This window comes from Ursus americanus, chromosome 13 (assembly GCF_024610735.1).
Source record: "Ursus americanus isolate L20-20 chromosome 13, mUrsAme1.1.p, whole genome shotgun sequence".
Lineage (NCBI taxonomy): Eukaryota > Metazoa > Chordata > Mammalia > Carnivora > Ursidae > Ursus > Ursus americanus.
In genome coordinates this window covers 30,047,890-30,073,338 of record NC_142139.1, presented here as the reverse complement: position 1 = coordinate 30,073,338, position 25,449 = coordinate 30,047,890, and the positions used below count along the sequence as shown (strand labels likewise).

At 43.4% G+C, this 25,449-nt stretch overlaps 1 protein-coding gene across 1 annotated transcript in view; it reads left to right on the top strand.

Annotated features, from left to right (window-relative positions):
• Positions 1 to 25,449, top strand: part of SETD7 (SET domain containing 7, histone lysine methyltransferase) — a 46,749-nt gene that overhangs the window by 9,344 nt on the left and 11,956 nt on the right. The window contains exons 3-6 of the mRNA XM_045798941.2: positions 11,949 to 12,150; positions 16,698 to 16,887; positions 21,195 to 21,276; positions 23,992 to 24,109. Of these exons, the coding sequence (XP_045654897.1) occupies positions 11,949 to 12,150; positions 16,698 to 16,887; positions 21,195 to 21,276; positions 23,992 to 24,109 (592 nt within the window). The remainder of the gene's footprint in view (positions 1 to 11,948; positions 12,151 to 16,697; positions 16,888 to 21,194; positions 21,277 to 23,991; positions 24,110 to 25,449) is intronic.

Genomic DNA, 25,449 nt, shown 5'->3' with positions numbered 1-25,449 from the left:
GCTCAGGTAGTGACTGATTCTCGCTTCTTTTCAAGTGTAACACACACACACTCCAGTGCACGCAGCCCTCTGTCTCCCAGTTGTCACGGTCTGGTTCCTTCATACCCTGAAGGATGATGCGGCCACCTCATGGTTTCTGCAGCTTCGTCATTTTCTCAGCATAGTCCCTGTCCTCATGAGATGGGTCAAGAAGATATTTAGCAAGGCTCTTGGAAGCCGCCTCATCATGGTTCAAGCAGGGAGATGTGGGACAGGGGAACACAGGAGGAAAACAGCTCCAGACTCACAGTGTGGGACAGGCTACTCTTTGGGATGACTGTCATGGTGTGTGATACCTTCGTGCTGATACCACAACTGGTACTGCCGACGGTCCACCTCTAGCTAAAATATGTGCCACAGCAGGGTTCTTGTTACTTTGCTTTCACCTCCCATCTGAGAACGCTGTGAGGCAGAAGCTCCTTACGCTCTTGAAATAGGTGGGAATGACCGTAGAAATGACTTTCTCTTTCAAGAAAAGATGCATTGTATGGGCACAGCTTTCCAACCCGGACTTTTAAACTATGTCAGTTTCAGAAACACAGAACGACCTTGTGAATTTCTCAAGCATTTAGAGAAATTCCAGGCATGGGAAGGCCAGCTCTCTTTCTGCCCCCGTGATTGGGGAATAGGGAAATGGAGATAGCTAAAGCAGGTTATAGGATTCTGTACGGTAGAGCACTGCTTCTAAGCTCTGGACGCTGGCAATAAGCCAAAGCTCCCTAAGCCACGGAATTCCTCTGGGAAAGGGAATGTCTAAGCTGACAGTTCAAGGGTGACGGAGAGACTGGCTTGTGACCCAGAATGGAGTGGATTGTTTTTAAAGTTTTTTAACAGTTCTTCAGGCCCTCCATATATATATATATATATATATGCATATATATATATACATATATATATATGCATATATATATATGCATATATATACATATATATATGCATATATATATGCATATATATATATGCATATATATATAAATAAAAACTCATCATAGAACTTTTGTACAATTTCGTTCTCATTATCAATCCTAACCTTCTCTTTCCTATGTTCCCCAACCCCACACCACATCTCTTTTCAGCAGAGCTTTGCTTACAAACTGTACATTTTTTAAAAGATTTTATTTTTAAGTTATCTCTACACCCAATGTGGGGCTAGAACTCACAACCCTGAAATCAGGAGTGGCACACTCCATGGGCTGAGCCAGCCAGGCGCCCCACAGACTGTACCTTTTCAATGGCCAGGTATTTTACTCTCTTTCCTTTGCCCTGCTGGGGATACCTGGTGGACACCTGAGTCCCACACAGGACTCCTGCAAGATTTGGTATCGGTGCTTTCTTCTCTTACGATTCCTTTAACCTGTCCAGAGGGAAACTTTTCCTGCCTCGTTTTCATAGCAGTTTATTTATACCTCTTTTCTGGAAAATGTTACTTCTTACCTCATGCTGCAGTTACTCTTTGATTCATTCAAGAAATGTATATTTGTGTAAATGTCTTAATCCCCCTGAAGGACAGGGATTTCCTTGAGGACAGAATCTGTTTCATCTGCTACACTTCATGGCACTTTCCCTTAATTTGATACTTAAAAAAAAAGTCTTGCTAAATGAGTATGGAAGCGGAAAGAGAAGGTAGAATTCACCCAGGACACCCACTCCACCCCCAACACACTCACACACTCGTGCTTTAAATCTGGTAGTTCGCCGATCATACCCGATGATTGATTCACTCGGCGGAAACAGTGCGGCAGGTCCAGCTGATTGCAATGTCGCTCGCGTGCTTGCTTCCCAGACCTGACACACAGTGTGCTACGAATGAGCTGTGTTAGCTCCAACTTACTGATCCCGTTGGCCCTGGGGGGAGCCGAGCGGGGCCTGACACTTCCCAAGCACCTCCCTCCCTCGGTCAAGCTGCTCACTTCCAGCTGCAGGTAGCTGTAACCACTTTGCCCGGCAGTGCCGCGCAGGCGTGGCACAGCGTGAAAAAGCTGGAACACTAGGTCAGGTTGAAACGTGAGGCCAAGAACTAGCAATAGAACAGAAAGAAATTTATTGGCATTTGTTTTTTCTTTTTGAGGCACTAATTCACAAGTTTTTATATGTACCACTCGAACATCCATAAAGACTTAGGTCAGATAGTCTCAAGGAATGATGGTATTAGCACAGACCTCAAGAGGTTTTTGTACCCTTCTTCAAATGGATTGGGGCTAATACTTTGCGGGGAGAAAGTCAGTATTGCTGCTTTTAGGACATGGGATGTAGTGGTGTGGTGACAGGTTCTCAAAAGGTCGCTGTCACCTTCTTTCTTAAGCCCAATACCGAGCACATTATGAGACATCTGCTAAAAGGATTTGCCATAAATATTAGTGAGATAATCTTGTAACTGAAAAAAAGGCCATGGAGTCTACTAGGTCTTCTTAAGGAGGGTGCAGGATGTGGTCATGGAGAAGTCAGCTGTTTCTCCATGGAACAGTACTTTAATTTCCATTTGTCTATTAATTTTTCTCCCTATTAATGCTCCCAATTTTTAGGGTCTGAAGTATTGGGTAAAACAAAGTGAGGACCCTGTGCTTTCACTGCCAGTCAGGAGGATTTAGTCTGAAAAAATTCCCCCCAAAAAGGCTGAAATCAAGGTTTTAGAACAACAGGTGAGGAAAACAAAAAGTTTCTGTTAGATTTTTAAAAGCTGTTCCACCCTGTCACGCACGCTTGTGCTCCCAGCAGGGGGTTTGTTTGCAATTGCCAGAACCTTCCTGGAAAATTGCCAAGTGTAGTGACCAAAGATTTGGCCTGGTGCATTCTAATCTTAAATGACACCTGAACGTGGGTGTGGGTGTAACCCACTTTGCTGCGGTACAGTTCACGTACAAAAAGCTGTACATAATTAATATATACACTTGATGAATTTGGAGGTAAGCACATGTTCGTGAAACCGTTACCGCAGTCTATGCCGTAAGCTACGCATGTGGTTTATGAGAGGGTTACAAACAAATATAAATTTATATCAGGGTAATTCTAGAGTCACTTTTCTACTTTACATAGAATATGATAATCCTGAGTAAGAATTTTAAATATTCAGATCACCAGGAAAAATGGCCCCGTTAAATTTTTTAACCAAGTTCCTAGATAGAAGCTGAATATTTTGAAATTGCACATAGAGCAAATACTTGGTAGAATAACAGACTTCAGGGGCGCCTGGGTGGCGCAGTCGTTAAGCGACTGCCTTCGGCTCGGGGCGTGATCACGGCGTTACGGGATCGAGCCCCACACCGGACTCCTCTGCTAGGAGCCTGCTTCTTCCTCTCCCACTCCCCCTGCTTGTGTTCCCTCTCTCGCTGGCTGTCTCTCTCTCTGTCGAATAAATAAATAAAATCTTAAAAAAAAGAAAAGAATAACAGACTTCAAGGAATACACCAATGTGGGGTACCTAGGTGGCTCAGGCAGTTAAGTGTCTGACTCTTGGTTTCGGCTCAGGTCATGATCTCAGGGTCCTGAGATTGAGCCCTGAATAGAGCCCTGCTTTGGGCTGTGCACTCAGAAGGGAGTCTGCTTGTCCCTCTCCCTCTGGCCCCCAACCCCCATGCACGTGCAGTCTCATAAATAAATAAATAAATAAATAAATAAATAAATAAATAAATAAAATCTTTAAACAAACAAAAAAATACACCAGTGTAAAAAGTGAATGTGCCTCCCCTTTTTCTGTACCCTCACCCCCACATCACAGGGGTGACCACTGTTGGCAGAGAATTTAAGCGTCTTAATTAAACATATCAAGGTAAAATAAGGAAATAGCTATTTATTTCTAAATCAGTTTGAATAACCAAACTGTACATTGTTCATTACTATCATCTTAGCCTCCGAATGTTTGCTAGTTTTGAGACCTTCGTCAACAGTGGGTCTCTCCTTTATTCTATGGCAAAACGTAGAACAGAAAAACTTATGAAAACCAGCTTAAGTCAGAACTTAAGTTTGTTTATCAGATAATTTATCCCAAGAATTAGGAATGAATGGGAAAATTGGCCTTATTTTTTAAATTGTCTTTCCAAGCAGTTATTGTTTTCCATTTTCTCCCCTTTGTAAAGAAATGAAGAAAGTGTCCTAAGACTAAGATTAGGTCATTGGGACTTACCATCTGCTCTGGTCCTGAGTTGAAGGCATTGGGGCAGTGAGGAGAAGGGGACCTGGAGGCTTCGTTGCGGTGGCACCGCTGGACTGTGGTGGGGGGTATCAGGAAAGTATTTAGTATGCAGAGTACTTTGATGTACACATCTCTAATTTTTATATTAATCTCCAATTCTGGTTGTTCATTTTAATGCATTTTTTCCTTAATTGTTCTCATTTCAACCAAGATTTATAGATGCAAAGGTAATTTTGCAGAACTACTTGAAATTTTAGAATGGTAAGAAAGAGGCATTTCAATGCAGCTTGGCTTTGGGCTGGGTAATATTGTGTGGTTTTAGCCTGACTATGAGATAACAGGTGAGTTAATTCATTTAGTTATATATTATTGATATTATTGATGCTTCCCCTTGACATGCCAATTATTTTCAAGGTATTATTTACTACTCCTAGTGTTGATTGCTACACTAATGTGACCAGCTAAGAGGGCTTTTTGTAGTTTATCCTTGACCAGATAATCTAAGTGAGGCTGTCCATGCGATGAGCCACTGAGAAAGGCTGACATTTTCCAGGTGACAGGCCCGTGCACGATTCCTTGTGTTTGGATTTTAGAAAGTACTTGGTCACATTTCAGGGAAATTGGAGTCGGAATGGACTTCTGAAGTCATGTATTCCAGCCTCCCACCCAAGGCAAAAGTCCTTTCTGCGTTCCTGATAATCATCCAGCTTTTGCTGGAACCAGGCTCAACAAATATATTTGTCTGTATTTAATGAACTGTTCTGAATAAGGCAAAAATTTTTGTGACACACAGGAGGAAAGGGAGTGGGGGGAAAATGGATACCTTTGAATACCTCTCATTTGTTCGACACTGGACATGTTCCCTTCGGAGCAACCTGTGAAGTCTTTATAATCCTTTTTTATATATGAAGAAACTAAGACACAGAGCGGTTACATAACTTGCCCAAGGTCACCTAATCAGTAGGAGTGGGCGCTGAGATTCAAGCCAAGGTGAGCTCAATTCCAGAGCTCTCGTCTTCTCACTGCATCTACCACCCTCCTGTAACAAGGAGCGAGGAAAGAGCTCTGCCCCTGACTGCCTTGCTTGCTCGCTTGGAGTTTACTTGAAGTCACTCACGAGCTATAATTTGCGAAAAGTTCAAAAGAGTGCTGGGGTGAATTTATTTACTTTCTTGTAGGGGCTTGAACAACTTTGGTAGGAGGTTGGCAGGTTGATGGAAAGTTCACTTGAAGAATCAGCTCGGAAGAGCTCTGATCTGTGAACTTGTTTCCTCATTTATAAACTGGGGATGATTATACCAACTTCTCCAAGTTATTGTGAAGATTGAATGAGAAAACCTGTCAAGACCTTGCAGAGTGGAGGGTACCTAGAAGGCATGTATGGGAAAACATGGATTTGTTTCCTGTTACTCTGGGTCTACATTTTTTTCCAGCTTCATTGAGATATTATCAATATATGATATATGTAAGTGTAAGGTATACAACATGATGATTCGATACATTTATAAAGTGAAATGATTACCACAATAAGGTTAGTTAACCCCTCCATCCTCTAATATAATGACCTTTTTTAAAATGGTGATAATACTTAAGATCTACTCTCTTAACAACTTTGAAGTACATAATACAATATTGTTAATTATAGTCACCATGCTGTACATTAGATCCTCAGAACTTATTCCTCTTACAGCTTGAAGTTTGTCTCCTCTGATGAACAGCTCCCCATTGCCCCCAGCCCCCAGCCCTGGCCACCCCCATTCTACTCTGTTCCTATGAGTTTGGCTTTTTTAGATTCCACATATAAGTGAAGACATACAATATTTGTCTTTGTCTGATTTATTTCACTTAGCATAATGCCCTCAAGATCAAGGATAGACTATCATTATTATTTCTTACTATTGCTGTTACTATTATTCGTTGATAACAATGGCCAGCAGAGTTTTCTTAGGATTATTTATTTTTTTAGACAGGGACAGAGAGGCAGAGGGAGAGGGAGAGAAATTCCCAAGCAGACTTCCCGCTGAGCACAGAGCCCGACAAGGGGCTCAGTGTCACAGCCCTGAGATCATGACCTGAGCCAAAATCAAGAGTCGGACGCTTGACCAGCTGAGACACCCAGGCGCCCCTTAGGATTTATTTTTAGAGAGCAAAACTAAATTTCACTAATTGCTCTTCAAAAATTTTACTGTCATCTTGAACCTTTATAATGATCAGATCCTGCAGACTCACAGATCTTCTACTAAAGAATAAAAAAAAATTTAAAGATAGACAGCACACTCTGTCACACGGAAGGCAGGGTAGTGCTCCACTCCTCGTGCTTCTCCCACCCTGTAAGAAGTTGAAGTTTCTCTCAGATAGCGCCTGAGCAGATGTTTTGGGTTCATGGGGGATGTTCTTCTTTACCTTTACTTAGTGTTCAGTATTTTAAGAGATAATGTATAATATAATACTACATGTCAATTGCATCTCAATTTTTTAAAAAAGATAATATATATTGTCACATAAAATAATTGCTCAAACAATGTTTTAATACTAAGAGTCACAATTTAATTTGGTTAGAAGTGGGAATTTAAAGTAGAATTACGGGGGCGCCTGGGTGGCACAGCGGTTAAGCGTCTGCCTTAGGCTCAGGGCGTGATCCCGGCGTTATGGGATCGAGCCCCACATCAGGCTCCTCCGCTGGGAGCCTGTTTCTTCCTCTCCCACTCCCCCTGCTTGTGTTCCCTCTCTCTCTGGCTGTCTCTATCTCTGTCGAATAAATAAATAAAATCTTTAAAATAAAAATAAAAATAAAGTAGAATTACGATTCATTTAAAGTTCCCTCGTGGTTCTTGTATTACCACAGCTGACAAAAGGAAGGGAACACAGTGGGGGAAGGGAACAGAGTTTATGCCTCTCGAGGTGGAAAGCCTGAAACATCTGGACCCCAGAATACCAAGGAAAACCCAAAGCGGTCACATCTCCTAAGAGCACTTCTGTGTATTCAGATAGTAAAGAGAATTTTAAAATGATAATATAATAATACCTGAGTAAAATGCAGATGTGACCGTCTAGGTAAATAATTATAAAAATTCCCCATTTTTTTAAAGTTAGATTTCCTAATTTAATTTATTACTGGAAATGTAGGTACAAGAGCTTTGATAAATCAGGTAACAATGGTCTGTGTGTATATGTACAGGAAGAAATTTAATTAAAGTTGATGTTTTCATTTTCTCCACATTTTCTGGTTACTTGATTCAGATGCTGGTGCCAGAAAAATCTAACAGTCGAAAGACCGTTTTTGAAGTTTCTTAACATACTAAAGAATCTGCCAAGATGTCGAAAAATAACTTCAGGAAATACCAGTCAAGAACACTGTATATAGTATGATCCCATTTTTATTAAAACAGAAACAACAAAGGTGGGAAAGTGCATGACATATAAATGGGGAAAAAGTCCTACGTGGTATATGCCAAATTGAGCGAAAGGAGTGGGAATTTCTACTTTCTCTATCATTGTAGTACTTGATTTGGTTTTTGTTTGTTTTACAATGAATACATGTTACTTTTTTCACTTAAAGAAGCATTGATTCCATCCTTCTGCCATGCAGTGGGTCATTCATAAATTATTCCAGACAGAAGAATCTCTCTTGTTTTTTGTTTTTTTTTTCTTTTTTAAAAAAGTAGATTTAAAGCAGTTTGGGTAAATTTCTTTAACTATTCTAGTATCTCATAACTATTTCCCTGATGCTGTTTTAAGCCGAGTTTCTCTGTAGAAAGCTCACCATCATACCCATGAGTGTGCATGCTTAATAATACTAGCTGTGACTTATTTGAGCAATCACTATGTCCCAGATCATCTTCTAAGCACTTGACGTATATTAACCCATTTAATCCTTATAACCCTGTTAGTAGCTGCAGTTTACAAATGAAGAAATGAAGCAGGGAGAGTTTAAGAGACTTTCCTGAGGAGCAGACTGTAAGCACATATACGGCATAGAAAAAGTACGCCCTGCACTTGCGTCACACCGTTATGTTCCCTCTCAATTGTCTCTTCTCACAGCAAAATTAGCCCAGTCTCCATGTCCACTCTCTCATTGAGGAAGTACCTCTTGAAGATAGGCTGTGTTCCTGTGTGAGCAGAGGGATGCGTGGAGGGATAATGCCCAATCTGTTCCCACGGAGGGCTTACAGTCTGGTTAGAGAAACAGGACACAGAAGCCGACCATCCGTAAAGACATGGAGAGTCCTGTGACGGTTCATGACGAGGCGCCCGTGAGGAACGTGGCCTGGTTGCGGAAATGAGGGTAGACTCGGGGAAGTCGGGCTCCCCGCCCAGGACGGGTTAAGCCCGTATGAGCAGGCTTCCTCCACGGTGCAACTCTCCATCCATTTCAGCAGAAGGATGAGAAAGCTACGTGGATGGACCTACTTCTCCAATATTCTCTGATGTTCACAATTTCGTGGCTACAAAACAGTGCCATTTTCTCAGCATATTTCTTTTTTGAATGGAAAAATGCCAGAGGCTTGAGAATATTCATTAATATCCCAAGGTTATTTTTGTTTTGAATGAAAAAAAAAAAAAAAAGAAAGAAAACGTGACCCACAACTTTTTTCCTGAATGCGTCCTCAGGGATTTAAAATGTTTGGTTACATGTTTTAAAGGCAGAAGCAAGGATCCCACAGTTTGGGAGCTAAGATACAGAGAGGCGTGTATGCTTGGGGCCGGTGAATACACTAATGTGAGCCGGAGACTCCAGAACAGGAATCCGAGAACTTCTGTATAGGGTGAGATGGTAAATACTGTAGGCTCTTTGGGCCACCTACAGTCCCTGGCGCAACTCTGCAACTCCGCTGTTGCGATAACGAAGGCAGCCACAGAGGACGCGGGGAAGGAGTGTGCGGGGCTGCGAACTGCCTTTACAGAAACAGGCAGCGGGCCGTGGTTTGCCTGCATCCTCTGGAAGAAAAACTTAGAAAAAACGGCAGGACCTTTGACCCCAGACTCAAAAGCCATATGCACCCCAATGTTCATAGCAGCATTGTCCACAATAGCTAAATCGTGGAAGGAGCCGAGATGCCCTTCAACAGGTGACTGGATTAAGAAGTTGTGGTCCATATATACAATGGAATATTACTCAGCTATCAGAAAGAACGAATTCTCAACATTTGCTACAACATGGACGGCACTGGAGGAGATAATGCTAAGTGAAATAAGTCAAGCAGAGAAAGACAAATATATGATTTCTCTCATCTATGGAACATAAGAGCTAGGATGATCGGTAGGGGAAGAAAGGGATAAAGAAAGGGGGGTAATCAGAAGGGGGAATGAAGCATGAGAGACTATGGACTCTGAGAAACAAACTGAGGGCTTCAGAGGGGAGAGGGGTGGGGGAATGGGATAGACTGGTGATGGGTAGTAAGGAGGGCACGTATTGCATGGTGCACTGGGTGTTATACGCAACTAATGAATCATCGAACTTTACATCGGAAACCGGGGATGTACTGTATGGTGACTAACATAATATAATAAAAAATCATTTAAAAAAAGCTTTTATTTCCTTGGTGACAGAGGATGTCAAAGCCTTATCTTTTTTCTTGCCCTGGAGGCCCCAGTTCGTGGGATAACATGTCCGTTTGGTCATCAGATTTCATCCAAGCTCTCATATAGATTTGCTGAGAGCGCTAAGCTGTTTCCTCAAGCAGGTGCCGAGGAAGAATGCAGTCAGTTTTGTTCTCAGTGCTTTAAGAGTTTGCATTTGTGCATCCTTGTCATTTGGCCTAAGAGGGACATAGCGATTGGTTCTTAGCGTTATGAGACTAATAAGGATGAGCTCCATTGTAAGGGACGATGGGACAAGCTACTTAGGGGAGAGTATGTGCAAGTCCATAGTGCTGTCTAGTGGTTTGCAAGACCCATGCCTTGTAGATTTGATCATAACCTGAGAAATATTGGCAGACTAGTGTGTCAGGGGAGAATTCTGCTCAAACATACACAGGAATGTTTTGGATGCTCCTGAGAACTTAGTCAATAGGGTTGTCAGGTGAGCAAATAGGAATCCAGGGCACTCACTTAACATGGCATTTCAGATAAGCAACAAAAAATATTTTGGGATAAGCGTGTGTTCCACTCAATATTAGGGACCTATTTATGCTAAAAAATTGTCTTTTGATTATCTGAAATTCAAACCTAGCTGAGCCTCCTGTATCTTATCTGGCCGTCCTAAATGGGAAGAGAGCTGAGGAAGTAGTTATTTTGCGCTGTTATATCATTAGGTCAGTTGATTAGCTACCCTTCCCCAAGGTTGTGGGGGGGGGGGTTTGGTGGGGGTTTTTTTTTGGCCATTGGGGGAGTCTAATGACAGTCGAATCTCATTAATTCCAACCTCACTGATACAGAATTTTGATTATTTATGCAAGAGCTATGCTAAAGTGCAGTTTATTCTCTTCAGAATTTACTCAGCCTCTTTATCGTTGGTAGTACAAACAAAACTGAAAGAGAGCTATTTACCTCCTTGGGAGCCTGCCCGTAGTGTAATTACAGTGTGATCGGAGGCTATGGTTATATAGACTGTGCTTTTCATTTAACAATCGTAGATCATTGTGTCATCCAATAAGCAAGACCAGACTTTACCAGGCACAGCCAGGTGCAGCCACCTCAGTCCCCGTGGCCACCTTGGCATCCCATCCATCCACACTACACAGTGTGTGCCTGCCAGCCCCTCCTGTCGTGTTCCCGTGCTCTCTAAAACCTCCCGCAATGCTCACTACTTACAAGGCACCCTGTCAATGTTTGTTAGTTGAATTAATGGGTGAGTGCTATCTGCAGATGTTAAAATTAACTGTCACTGTTGCTAAACATCTTACATTTTAAATTTAAAAAATTATTTGAGCTGCTCTTTCCCTTACTCCAAGTTGTAGTACATAGAGGGAATTTTTGCTAAAGTTAGTTTCATTGCATAATGGCCTTCGAGAAACTAATCCTGAAAATATATTGGAATTCCAAAAGTGTCCTATGAGGAGGGAGAGACAGGGAGGTTCTTGTAAATTCACCATTAAGGGCACCTCTGTGAGTTTCTTCTGTTGTGGGAGGAGGGGTCTCAACACTATCAGGCTACTAATGATATTAACAAGGTTCAGCCTGCAGTCTTCCTTACTTGCCCCCTTTGCCCTGATCACACACACACACACGTGCGCACATGCACATACTTAAGTAAATCCCCATATATCATCCAAATAAATGGAAGGGGTTCTTTTGACTGGATATCAATTATGGTTGTCACCCATAAATAATACATTAATGACTTAAATATGTAGATATTTACATTCTAAACCACTGTTGTATTATTAAAGACCACTATATACAAGCCATCTGAAAGAGCGTGAGAACCCGGTAAAGTCTGGACCACTGTTGAGGGAGTTAAACATGAGTGGTTTATATGTGCAGAGGGTAACGCCACCATTTCTATTGTCCAGTGTTGGTCAGCATCTTAGCCTTGAAAACATATTCAGAAGACGCTTGGTTTCAGTTTCCACCTGTGTCTTTGTTCTTCTCTATTTCTGCTAGCAGAGAAAAAGGATGAATAGGAACCGGGAAGTTAAGAATGAAATCTCCCTCTGTCCCCAATCCTACCCATATCTCGGGAGTATTTTTCCTAGCGATGCAGGGAATTCAGGGGATGCCCTGAATACAGGTCAGCATCGAAACAGAGCTGGGCATGCAGTTCCTTGCATGTGATCCTTTCTTTTAAGAGAGTGGAGTCATGGTCTGACTATTCCTTTTGTTCTCCCTTCTCTCACAGCACCCTGGAGGGCTATTATGTGGACGATGCCCTGCAGGGCCAGGGAGTATACACGTATGAGGACGGGGGCGTTCTCCAGGGCACGTATGTAGACGGAGAGCTGAATGGGCCCGCCCAGGAGTATGACACGGATGGGAGATTGATCTTCAAGGGGCAGTACAAGGATAACATTCGGCATGGAGTCTGCTGGATATACTACCCAGTAAGCCTGGTGACTGTTCATTTTGCTGGATCGTAACATGTTAAGCCAATGCTTTGGCTCCTGGGAATAAAGAATAAAATGTATCCTCTCTGTTAGAAAGCTGTGAAATTTGAGAGTCACAGGAGCTGAAGCCACAAGCTTCCAAGGTGTACCCCTCCCTGTTATTCACTCTCCTCAGATCGGTGATCCTCACAGCTACTATTCATTCCTCCTCGGTGTTGTTTCGGAAAGGAACGAATAGTCATGATTCAAACAAATTGGGACAAAATGGCTTTATTATAAGACTAATAAAGACAAACATATATGCTTTTTAGAAATATTCTTTTTGGGGGCGCCAGGGTGGCTCAGTCGGTTAAGCGTCTGCCTTCGGCTCGGGTCATGGTCCCAGGGTCCTGGGATCGAGTCCCGCATCAGGCTCCCTGCTCAGTGGGGAGTCTGCATCTCCCTCTGTCTCTCCCTCTGCCTGCCGCTCCCCCTGCTTGTGCTCCCTCTTTCTCAAATAAATAAAATCTTAAAAAATATATATATAGAAATATTCTTTTGGTATGTAGAAAGAGATGGTGCAATATTTCATGGTTGCTATTAATTTTATTCTGGTTCTCATATAGGAGAACTGATCCAGCAATCTCCCATCTTTTGGGACTTACTGCACTGTTATTACTTGATTTTACAACCTTATTCCCTACTTTATAAGTGATTTATGGCTTATGTTGCTTAAATTAAGGTGGTTAAAATGAACTTGCCTTTGAGTATTTGATAACATTTTCCAATATTTCTGGAGTTTACTAGAGCAAAATGATGTGGCAAAACCCCTTGGATTGGGAATTAATGCTCTAATTATTGTTTGCATTTCGAATATCCCATCTGTTATTAGTGAATTTTCAGAAAATGTGTTAGAAAATCGACCTTAGAAAATATTTTGTCTAATATTTTATTTTGTCCAGGGCACCTTGCTGATTGAGTCAGTAGAGTGTGCAACTCTTGATCTTGGGGCCGTGAGTTCGAGCCCCATGTTGGGTATAGAGCTTACTTAAAAAATAATAACTAAAAATAATAATAGCAATATTTTATTTTGTCCAGAGCTTAAGTCAAAACACAAGACAATTTTTCTTACTCTGACCCCTATCTTCTTATGATTAAAAAAATGTTAATAAAAACAAATGATCTATTACATGTGTAATACGAAAAGTAGCCCCGGCTAAATCTACTTACACCTTATCATTCTTTAAAAACAAGTTATACTCTAGGAACAGGGCTTACAGAAAGGATACTGTAAAACATTTCTCAAACAATTACCAAAGCAATTACATATCTTCTTGGTAGGCTCAGCAATAGATCGGAAGTCCTTTCGGTTACTGCCCATAAGGCAAGCAGGAGGAGGGACGTGCTGGAGGGACTTACCAGCTTAGGAAGACTGAGACTTGTGCTGCCTCGTGAGTAGGCCGGTTGAGTATCTTGCCGCCTGGCACTGGGCATCTGCTGACATGACAGTGAATGATGAAGTCAGAGAAAGTGGAACTCGCTGTGGGAAGCTGCGTATAGGAAGGAGGCAGATTAGGGATTACCAGATTCTCCTCCTACCTGTCATCTTACCTGTGACTATGATCAATTAAAACTTCTAGAGGAGATCCAAGATGCAGCAAGGTGAACGGGTCCACTTCACTCAATGTGGTTGGATCTTGACAGCTAAATGGTGCACCTACATTTTAGCCCTTGGTGTTAATGATTATCTTATTAAATACCAAAAGAAGACTCTGCCTTAGGAAAGAAGCACTAGGGAGTTCTAAGCTTCCAAAATTAACTTGGCATAACACTTGCTTTATATATGTTATCTGTTGGCAGTTGAGGGGGCTAATTACACCCCTCTTCTCTCTGGATTCAGAATCAACTAAGACACCTATGTCACTAGGTGTCAGAGATCAAGATACCGGTTTTATTATAATGGCAGTGGGGGATTGGAGATGTGATGTGGACCCAAAGTCAAAATGGGCTTCTGTTCTTTCCCCCGCTGAACTAAACAGTTGGACCAGCTGCAGACAGAGCTCTAGAAAGCAGGTCTTCCCTGGGGACGTAAGGCCTGCCTTGTGGGAGCTTCCCCAAGGAAAGGACAGGACAGGAGAGGGGAACAGGTGCAGCCTGCAGACACCGACAGCTCCCAGGATAGCGTGAGTGAAAATGTGGCAGGACCTCAGGGAGCAGCAGGCTTTATCCTGCTAACCCCCACCCAGTAAAGAGATGGGTGTCAGTGGGTGTCAGAGCCTTCCTTCTCACTCATCAAATGAATGATTCCTTCTCCCATGAAGAGGAGCCACCGAGCAGAGGTGAGAAAGCAGCAGCTTCCTCCCCGACACTCCCTGACACAGCAGACAAGGAAGTTTTTGTGATAGAGTCAAAGCAGGAACGAGAGGAGGGAAAATAATGATTTGCCCTATAGTACTTATAAGCTTACTGTCAGGACAGCTTATTTCTTTCAAAATTTTAACAGTGATGTCACCTGGGTGGCTCAGTTGGTTAAGCGACTGCCTTCGGCTTAGGTCATGATCCTAGGGTCCTGGGATCGAGCCCCGCATAGAGCTTTTTGCTCGGTGGGGAGCCTGCCTCTCCCTCTCTTCCCTGCTTGTGCTCTCTCTCACTATCTCTGTCTCTGTCTCTCTCTCTCTCTCTCTCTCTTAAATAAATAAATAAATAAATAAATAAATAAATAAATAATCTTTTTAAGAAATGTATACCTCCTTTTGGAAATAAAAGGAGAATCTCTGCTTTATCATACTAGATAAATACAGTCAACGCCTCCCTGACCAAAAGTTTAAACTACTTAAGGGAAAAAAACGTGAGAGCCTAGAAAGGTAGAATACTGGGCAAATAAGTGGTGACGTTGGTTTGCATTAGTGACGGCATGTTAGAAGCACCAATGCTCGAACACCCTTCAGCTCAGGCATCACCACTGAAAGCGCGGAGGCAGATCTTGCAGAACGTATCATCCCCATTTATGCTGGCTTATTAAGAATTAACTCTGGGAGAGGGGCGCCTGGGTAGCGCAGTCTTTAAGCGCCTGCCTTCGGCCCAGGGCGTGATTCCGGCGTTATGGGATCGAGCCCCACATCAGGCTCCTCTGCTGGGAGCCTGCTTCTTCCCCTCCCACTCCCCCTGCTTGTGTTCCCTCTCTCACTGGCTGTCTCTCTGTCAAATAAAGAAATAAAATCTTAAAAAAAAAAAAAAAAAAGAACTCTGGGAGGAGAAAGAGCAATCATATAGCTCTAATGCACTTTCTATGTGTTAAAAATGCTGCCAAGTATTTTTCTTTCTATGAAAGTGCTGTGGTTCGTTTTTAAATTCATAACCTTTTTCCTGCAAAGAGCAATTAGACTATGGCGAGCTGTAGAAGTCACGAACCTGATGTTATTTACTCCTGCTGTCTCTCAGTAAGCAGCATTTGAGATCACTCAGAAGTCATCCTACACCACGCACTTTGACTAGCTGTTTCTAGAACCTTTGAGTTGGAGAAATAACCAAGCTTTTAGAAGATGTCATGGCATTACTGTTGTTATATTGAACCCACAAAGGTCTCAGATTTTCAGTTGTACCCAAAGACCTTCTGCATGGGGGGTGGGGGAGGAAACATCGTTTACACCCTAGATTCAATTGTTGTTTGATTATTTATTAGATTATTTTTTGGTAATCCCAGTTCAATTCAAAAAGCATTTATGGATCATCTGCCGTGTCCCTAGCACTCGCCAGGATACAGAATTACATCAGAGCCTCTGCCCTAAAGTATTTAATGACCCTTAGGAATGAAAGCAAGTGACGGTTAAGCAGGAAACACAGCTGGCTTCTCTCCTGGAAAGAGACAGAAGGGAGCAGTAAATAAAGACAAGTGGGAAGAAAGAGCTGATGGGGAAGAGAACAGAATTTAGTTGATTTTTTTTTTCACTTTTCCTTGTGTAATGCCATAGAAAGTGACGGTGTAGGATTCTCAGAAAGGCAGTGTCCAGAAGTCCTTTTGTTTATCTCCTAGAACATGCAGACAGTTCTCTTTACTCATGTACGCTAAATTATTTAAAGATTTGCTTAGTGGACCAGAAATCCAAAATCCAACGTGGAGAAGTGAGATGGCGTGCGTAGTGGGTAAAACCGTCCCGCTGCAGATCTTCTCAGCACGTTGGATATGGGCCCACAGCTTAACACAGAGTTACGTTTCCTTTAACTGTTTGTTTGTAACTAGTATTATAAATACAGTGCATTTGCTTCTTAGATAACGAACCAAAATAGAGTGTCAGTAACTTGTCAGGATTATAAAGTGGGGTCAGTCTCTGACTCCCTACATCAAGCTTCTATGCTTCTATGTGGGTAACTTCTAGCAGTTTATTTGTAGGGGGCTGGTGGAGAGGAAGGCATCATGTTTTCCTCACTCACATGAGAGCTTTGAGTTCTTCAGCGGTTATGTTCGTGCTATCAACGATGGCAGTACACAAGAAACTTCCCTGACGTTGTGTCATGCGGATAAATACTACATATAATATTTTCTGGCTTTTGGCTTCTCCTATCAGGATGGAGGCAGCCTTGTGGGAGAAGTAAATGAAGACGGGGAGATGACTGGAGAGAAAATAGCCTATGTGTACCCTGATGAGAGGACGGCACTTTATGGAAAATTCATTGATGGAGAGATGATAGAGGGAAAACTGGCTACCCTTGTGTCCACTGAAGAAGGAAGGCCTCACTTCGAGCTGATGCCGGGAAGTAAGTTGGCTCTGCTTCAGATGGCTTGCTCCAATTCCAAAGCAGGTTGTTAGGGCATATTTGAGAGAAATTAATTTCTTTGTGTAGTCCACTTTAATCACGTATTAATCAGCCTTGCTGCATAACAGACACGTCAACACCTCAAATACAGGGCTGCTGACGAGCTGTCCTCCAGCTGGGCTGGGCTGGGCTGGGCTGGACATGGTTGGACTTGAGGCTTCTTGCTTATTATGCCTTACAGGTCTTAATTCTGGGGCCCAGTCTGAAAGGACTTTGGTGACCTGGGTCAAGATTTTCCCAAGTGGGTCCCAAGAAGCCAGAGCATGAGCAGACACCCATGTGCATCTGAAAGCTGAGCTTGAAATGGACACAGTGTCACTTTCAGCCACTTTTCATTGGTCAAAGCAGGTTACACAACCAAGCCAAGTATCAATGAGATGGGGAAATAGATAGCATGCGTTTCAGTAGTGGATGCTAAAAAGTCACATGATGAAAGCATAGCTGTGTAATTCTAATACGGAGAAGAGGTGAAGAAATGACGGCAGTAATACGATGAATCACCAAAGGTTAGAGCTCAGAAAAAAACTGAAATACAGTTGAATGACATTAAAGAATCAAATTAGGTGGATCTCCAGGTTGGTACCACTTGTAAAGCTGATCCGGCCTGAGCTCTGATTGGGGAAGATAAATGCATGTGGGCGTCCCCTGCCTTCAGAGCCCAGCGTCCTCACGGGGCACATGCTGGGTACGTGAGTGAGCCCAGTGGAATCCATCTTAGAAAACAACAGTACGGCATCCTAAGCATTTTTTCCTGCGTATGAAATTATTTATTGTGGAAAGTCTGGAAAAAAACAAGGAAAAAAACCCAAGATTTTATATTTTGGGCAGCAGAACAAAAGAAATCTGTTTTGAATTGGTCTGATTCCTTGAAAGCAAGACAAGCGTGTGCGTCCAATCTAAGTTAGGTTATACGGAGAAAAACGTAGAGAAGGTAATAAATCTCTTCATTAATATTCCTAAATTAATATTTAGCTATTTTGTGATCCGAAGGAGAATCTCCAGAGGAGAATGTCCGAAAACAGGAAATCTAGCATTTCCATGTAGGTCCAACTTGGTTGTTTCAAATGTCTCAGTTTTTGTTTTTTTGAAGTTAAAAATTGAGGCAGCCTAAATGCAATGTGGGATTCTGGGTTGGATCCTGGAATGGAAAGAAGGCATTAGTGGAAAAACTGGTGAAATCTGACTAAAGTCTGAAGTTTAGTTAATAGTAATAGATCTATGTTGGTTTCTTATTTTTGACAAACATACCACGTCACATAAGACGTTACCGTTAGGAGAAACTGTGAGGAGTATTGGGGTGCTCTCTACTATCTTTGCAACTTTCCTGTAAATTTAAGGTCATTCCAAAATGAAAAGTTTTTTTTTTTAAGTGAAACAGTAATCTCTGCACTCCAGAGTCTACTCTCTGTGCTCTTCGCATATGTTCTGAGCAGAGATAGTGCCACCGTGTTGAGAAGTGAGGGGCCCCGGGCCAGGGGAGGATCCCAGTGGGCGGTGCCCATTTTAAAACTTCAGAAGTGGCAGCATGTTTTAGTGGCGAGAGCTGTGAACTTGAGAGTCACCTGATTTGAGTTTCAGCTTCAACATTGACCCTAGTGTGGTCTTGGGCAAGTTATTTATCCCTTCGGAACCTGCTTCTTCATCATCAAAGACAGATGCTGACACCCACTATAACAACAGCATAAGGGAAATTACTGTTCTCTTTACGTTCTTCTTGGTGTGAGTAAGCAACAGATTTTGGGAAGCGAGGGTGATAATTCGCAAAGGGTTATTTTTCTTAGAACTCCTGGTTGTGGGGCGCCTGGGTGGCTCAGTCAGTTAAGCATCAGCTTTAGGCTCAGGTCCTGATCCCAGGGTCCTGGGATCCAGCCCCATCGGGCTCCCTGCTCAGTGGGGAGTCTGCTTCTCCCTCTGTCCCTTCCCCCCTCCTCCTCATGTTCTCTCTTACACGCTGTCTCTCTGTCTTCTCAAATACGTAAATAAAATCTTAAGAAAAAAAACAAACTCGTGGTTGTAAATAATGAACACCTTCTTCATCTTAACTTAAGGCCATAAGAAAGGTGGGGAGGAGGCACATGATTCTCGGTAAGATTCTGGCAGGCCTGTTAATTTGAGGACACGTCGAGCAGTTTGGGTTTCACAGGGCCAGGAAGCACGGCTGCTTCGGATGACTGGGGGGGCGGGGTACGACCCAGGTCTCGGGTGTTGGGCGCTTCTCGCCTACCCCGCACCCCCTCTCAGTTACAGGGAGTGAGCTGCAGACCAGGTCTGATGGGGCTGCTCAGCCATCTGATCCAGTGTGGGGAGGAGGAGGAAAACGTAATGCAAGTATCTCATGGCAAGTACGCCCCCCACCTGCCCCTCGCACCCCTTCTGTTTATGCCCCCGGAACCATAGACTGCTCTGGTTACCCAATCACTGCATGCTGATTCCTCGTCGGGCTCAGGCTGGACTTGCTTCTTGCCTCATGTCTTCACCTCTCCCCAGAGGAACTCCTTTCTCTGGTAATTCCTGTGCCGTCCTTAAGGCTTGGCTCACTTCTTAGAACTGATGTCTGCCAGGGAATGAATGAATTCTGGTCAACGGGCATAGTATAAATTACAGAGGAGAGGAGGAGGAGTAAATGGTGTGCTCCGTTTGCCCGGAGCATTGCCCAGGGTGGAAAAACAGGACAGGGCAGCGTGTGGTGGACAAGACGGCCTCAGCCCTTTGAGAGCAGCTGGAGATGTTTCTCCTGTTGGCATCCGCACCGTCCCCAACACGGGGCTTTCCGTGGAGCTGGCACTTGGTATATTTGTGATGAAAGGTTTAGTCTAAGGAAGGGAGGGGGAAGTTCAGAGGAGCTTTTCTGCACAATAGAACATGTATTCACAGAAAAGTTTGGTTGGAAAGCGTGGGTTCTTTTTTCAGCTAAGTTCCTTTAATGGATTGTGCATTGGTCCATTACCAGTTTGCTCTCAGATGCATTTCTCGTCCTTCTCCCGCCCTGCTTTTATTGCGGGGGGGGGGGGGGCTTCTCCCCCTAGCAGACCACATTTCCTAGGCTCTTGTGCGTGGGGTTCTGTCTGGGTTTGGCCACAGGGAGCCACTGGCCAGGGCCACGGAGAGGGAAGGCATCAGGAAGGCACTCTCTGTGTCCAGCAGCGTCTCCATCAGGGGCCTGTCTCCCGATTCCATCTCCCCCTGCATTCCAGCTTCCCTGGGCGGGTACCCCGGCTCTAGAGCCCCGGGCACACCACCTGCTCCTTCGTCCCTCTGCCTTAGGGTTACATGACTGCCAGCTCCTGCCAGTTTTTGGGCTCCTCACCTGTCCCTTCGGCTTCTCAGTTTCTCTGTGCTCCATATAACCAATTCCCTGAGTGAAATTCTCTCTTTGAAATACGCGAATGGTCTGTTTCCTGGCTAGATACTGACTGATATGGATTGCTTTTAGTTTGAGACACTGATTGGAGTTTTGTGATTGTACCAAACAAACAAAAACCAGGAGGAGGACCTGGTAACCGCTGAGGAATTGCTTAATGGGATGATTTATGATGCCTTAGTGACTTAAATAATTTACTTTGCAGGAGTAAGCGCTTTGTTTCTAAAATGTGTTTCTTTACTATTAGGCATTAGAGCATCGGATATCTTCATTGTGCTCTGGGAGGATTCTCGAAGGCTAATCCATTGCGGAGAACCAATGTTAATTCTAGAACAGTTATGTACCTTAGTTTCTAGAATAAATTACTGATTGGCTTCTGAACCACCTTAATAGAAATAAGAAGACTTTCTTTTTGCTTTATCAAAAGCAGTTCTGTTCTTAATTCTGGTGAGGCGAATGTTTCTTTTTAGTGAAGGGGACAATTGCCAGGGCTGGCTGGTTGGACTTTACAGCCTGTGTCTAGTAGGAAGAAAACCACAAGAAAAAATTAAAACCATCATCTAACCCGATCTGACCAGAGAGATCTCAAAATTTCATGACAAAGCAAGTTCTTGATTAAAAAATTTTAATTACACAAGCATTTTGTAAACCATCTGAATAAAGAAAATTCAAAAGCAAAAATGGGATTTCAAGAGATATGTCTGATGGCTCTTCATTAAGACCTAAAAATAAAACTCAAAAGCAAATCTAAAAACCATTCATTTATATTGAAGAATTTATTCTAGTCGGTGTAACTTGAATAACATTTTTCATTATTTAACTCCTGCTTTAAAAACTCTCTCCTAGCTCGGTAATCTCTAGATTGAGATTTTCTCTTGCTTTTCAGGTTCGGTGTACCACTTTGATAAGTCGACGTCATCTTGCATTTCTACCAGTGCTCTTCTTCCAGATCCATATGAATCAGAGAGGTAACTTTTTTCCTTGTGGTTTGAACAGCATTGTTTATGGGAAGTTAAATAACCCTCATGGTGGGAACTAATCCTCCTTTGTAGTCCTCTGAGCAGAAGAAAATATTCATATATTCTGAGGAAGAGTGTTTTTATGCTTATATAGACTGTGTGCCTGTGAGAGAGTTTCTCCACCCCTAAAGCACACAGCGGTCATGTGTCAGTTTCAGAAGGAAACTTCGATATCTAGAGAGCCCGCTGTGCCCTGCCTCGATGTCCCCTTTCTTGGGCCCCTGGTGCAGTTGATGCTGCAGCCACATGCTGGCCTCTAGGGGAGCATTCCATGCTCCTTCCAGCTCCAGCCTGGGCAGGCACCGGAATGCCTCCTTTACTCAGCCAGCTGACGGGGGGGCTGGAACACCAGGCGTGTTCTTGATTCACGAAGGGAGAACAGCAGTGAAAGAAAGACTAGAAGAAGCATAAAAAGCTTCCAGCTTACAAATGACAAGCTTCTGATTCTATAAGCCCCCTCCCCAAGTGTCAAGTCCCATTCCATTCGATCTTCTCGAAACTCCAGCTCTCCGTGGTTGGTGGGGCTCTCGCTGGTCCTCGGCCCGAGACTTATCCCCTAGCAACCTGCCTGTGCGTGAGGAAGAGAGCCAACTGCAGTCGCTTTTCTCTCTGCCTCACTCCTTGTAAGCAGGGCTTCCACTCACTTTCTGTTCTGATCCCATCTGAAAAATCAGTCTCTTCCCTGGTTGAACTGACACAGCTCACACCACAATGTCACAATGAATGAATGGCCTCTTTCTTGATACAGAGCTCTGGTCCATTTACAAAGGGAAGGGTTCGGTCTCTTGGTAACCCCAAAACACAGTAGCACGATAATCCTATGTCTCGGTCTTTTTTGTTACTGTCGTTGTGATGAGGCTGTGTAAGGACGCCCTCAAAATTCACAGTGAACTCGCAATGAACGCACGCATTTTATTTTACACTCGTGGTTCTGTAGGCTAGCTGGGGCTCAGTCGCTTTTGACTGGGCTCACCTCGGTGCCACTTGGCTCAGCTGGACTCCAGATTGCAAGTCCGGTTCAGGTCTGTTTCATATGTCGAGCAACTAAGCCCCCTGGGGCATCTTCTTCCTGCAGAGAGGAGTGGGAATTCAAGGAGGCCAAGCCTCTTACCACCTGAGACCTGGCCCGCAGTCCCCCTACCCATGTTCAAGTAGCAAAGTAGATCCCACAGCCAAGCCCGGAGGGATCCAGGCACGGGGGTACATCATCTCCCCACTCCGGGAGAGGCACCGCAAGGTCACGGGGCAAAGCAGCAGGACGTATAATTCTACCACAGGGTAGCAGGAAAGAGTTGGAAGCAATAATTCCGTCCTCTAGTCTACAAAATAAGCATAAGATCCATGTAACAAAGATGAAAGATGACCGGTTCCACCAGAACCGTGACATCCCAGTGCCCAAAGAACTGAAATCGTTGTTGATGGGGCATGTACTCGCTTATTAAATCCAGTTCGATAGTCATGAGTGCTGTTTTCCTGTAAATCCAGGGATTGGCAAACTCTTCCTGTAAAGAGCCACGTTGTCCCTATTTTAGGGTTTGTGGGTCTCTATTGCAACTGCTCAGGTCTGCTTTTGTCACCCCAAAGTGGCAATAGACAATACGCAATAAAGAGGTGTGGCTGTGTTCCAGAACACTTTATTTACAAAAATGCCCAGCTGCCAGGTGTGGGCCGGGGGCCATAGTTACTAGACCCGTTATAAACTCTTTTGTTGGGAAGTGCTTATTGGGTATGTTTTATTGTTTGTCACTCTTTCATGTGACAGGTTCATCTTGGGGCTTAATTAAAACAGTCTTTCCCTCCTATTTGGCATTGACAAACTTGGGTATAGCTTTAATTACTTTGGAAATGTTTTACTTGTCCTGGAAGACTGTGAAAATACTCATTAACTAAAAACATAAACTTTAAAAAAACCTCCTATCAAACATTGACTTGCTTTATGAATACAGTGAAACCTTGAACAACACAGGTTGGGCCACCAACCCCTGCTCCTACCCCATGCAGTTGAAAATCCACATGTAACTTTTGATTCCCCAAAAACTGAACTACTAAGAGCCTACTGTTGACAGGAAGCCTCACCAATAACATAAAGAATTGATTAACACATATTTTGTTAATAATATGTATTATACACTGTATTCTTACAATAAAGTCAGCTAGATAAAAGAAAATATTATTAAGAAAATCATAAGGGGGGCACCTGGCTGGCTCAGTCAGTAGAATGTGCAGCTCTTGATCTCAGGGTTGTGAGTTGGAGCCCCACGTTGGGTGGAGAGATTACTTAAAAATAAAACCTGAAAAAAAAAGAAAGAGAAAGTCATAAGGAAGAGGAAAGGACATTTTCAATACTGTAAAAAATCCACATATAAATGGACCTGCACAGTTCACACCCAGGTTGTTCAGGGGTCAACTGTATATCATGATCCCCATGTTAGAGAGCAGATTTTAAACACCACTCTTAATACATTCGTGAGTACTAGTTCTTCAGTTTCCAGTGCCAAACACTGTGGTTTAACTTCTCATCCTCCCTTCCTTCCTTCCTCAGTGGATCACTGTGAACTAACTAATGCTTTGGATTCAGTAGCCATACTGATATTTTGGTGGTTGATACAAAGAGTGACATATCAAACTAAAAGAATCATTGTTTGGCCCTTTTTTCCCACTTAGGGTTTATGTTGCTGACTCTCTCATTTCCAGTGCTGGAGAAGGACTATTTTCAAAGGTAGCGGTGGGACCTAATACTGTTATGTCTTTTTATAATGGAGTCCGGATTACACACCAAGAGGTGAGTGGGCTTGAAGTGGAGAATCAGCTTGATTGGTTACAGGGCTTGGTTTCCAACACTCTAAATCTTCCTGTTAGCCCCTTTTCTTAGTATTCTCTAGAAATATGAAGGAACGAACAGGGTTTTTTTGTAAAATTGATGGGATATTGTCTTATAGCAGTGTTCGGATTTCTGTAGCAAAAATACCATCCACTGGGGGTGCCTGGGTGGCTCAGTTGGTTAAGCATCTGCGTTTGGCTCAGGTCATGATCCCAGAGTCCTGGGATCGAGCCCCCCATCGGGCTCCCTGCTCAGCGGGGAGTCTGCTTCTCCCTTTGCCCTTCTCCTCTGCTCGTGCTCGTTCTCTCTCTCTCCTCTCTAAGTCTCCCTCTCTCTCTCTCAAATAAATAAATAAAATCTTTTTTAAAAAAATACCATACACTGGGTGGCCTGTAAACAACAGAAATTAATTCTCACAGTTCTGGAAGCTGAACGCCCAACATCAACATGTCAGCAGATGTGGTGTCTGGTCAGAAACCACTTCCTGGTTCATAAATGGCTCTCTTCTCATTGCAGCCTCACATGGTGAGAGGGACAGGGGAACTCTCTGGGGTCTCTTTCACAGCTACTTTATAGAAAGTGGAATGGCGCCCATCGATGAGACAGCAACTGCTTTGTACCGTACTACCCCCAGTGTCTGAAAAATTGAGATCCAACTGGATCCTGTCAGTAATTAATTTATGATCTTGCACAGGGCGCTTTAAAGGAAGGCCCCCTCCTTCTGTTTGTGCAAAAGTCGTACAGTCGCCTACATCCAGCCAGGAAGGGTTCTATTGCCCAAGAAACTGAAAAAGTTAAAAAAAAAAAAGTTAAAGAATCATCACCTCTTGCCTTTAAAATACAATCTTTGATATGTTTTCCAGAATTCATAGGTGTTTTTGGTTTTGCTTCTTCAAGTCACCATTAACTTCCTTACATGTCCGCTGAAGGGCACAAAGTCCGCTGCTTGACCCCAGCTTGTAGTCTCCACCTGGGCTCACTTGCATTCAGCGTGGGGGACTTGGGCTTATTGCTCACACCCTCATTCATGTACTTCCCCTTTTCACTTACGGCTATGGAATGCTACGGGGGAATGCCGGGAAATAATCAAGTTTTTGCCCATTCAGAGCTGTCGTACAGACAAAGATGGCTTGGCGTTCACACTGAGCCATGGCCCGGCACACAGTATCCCCTGGTGATGGCCAGACCTCTGCGTCCGTAATCCTGACAGTCCAGGAAATTCAGCGTATGAGAGGTGGCTCGGGCTACTGATATACTGTTTATTCTATTTTACGGATAACAAAACTGAAGCCCAGAGTGGG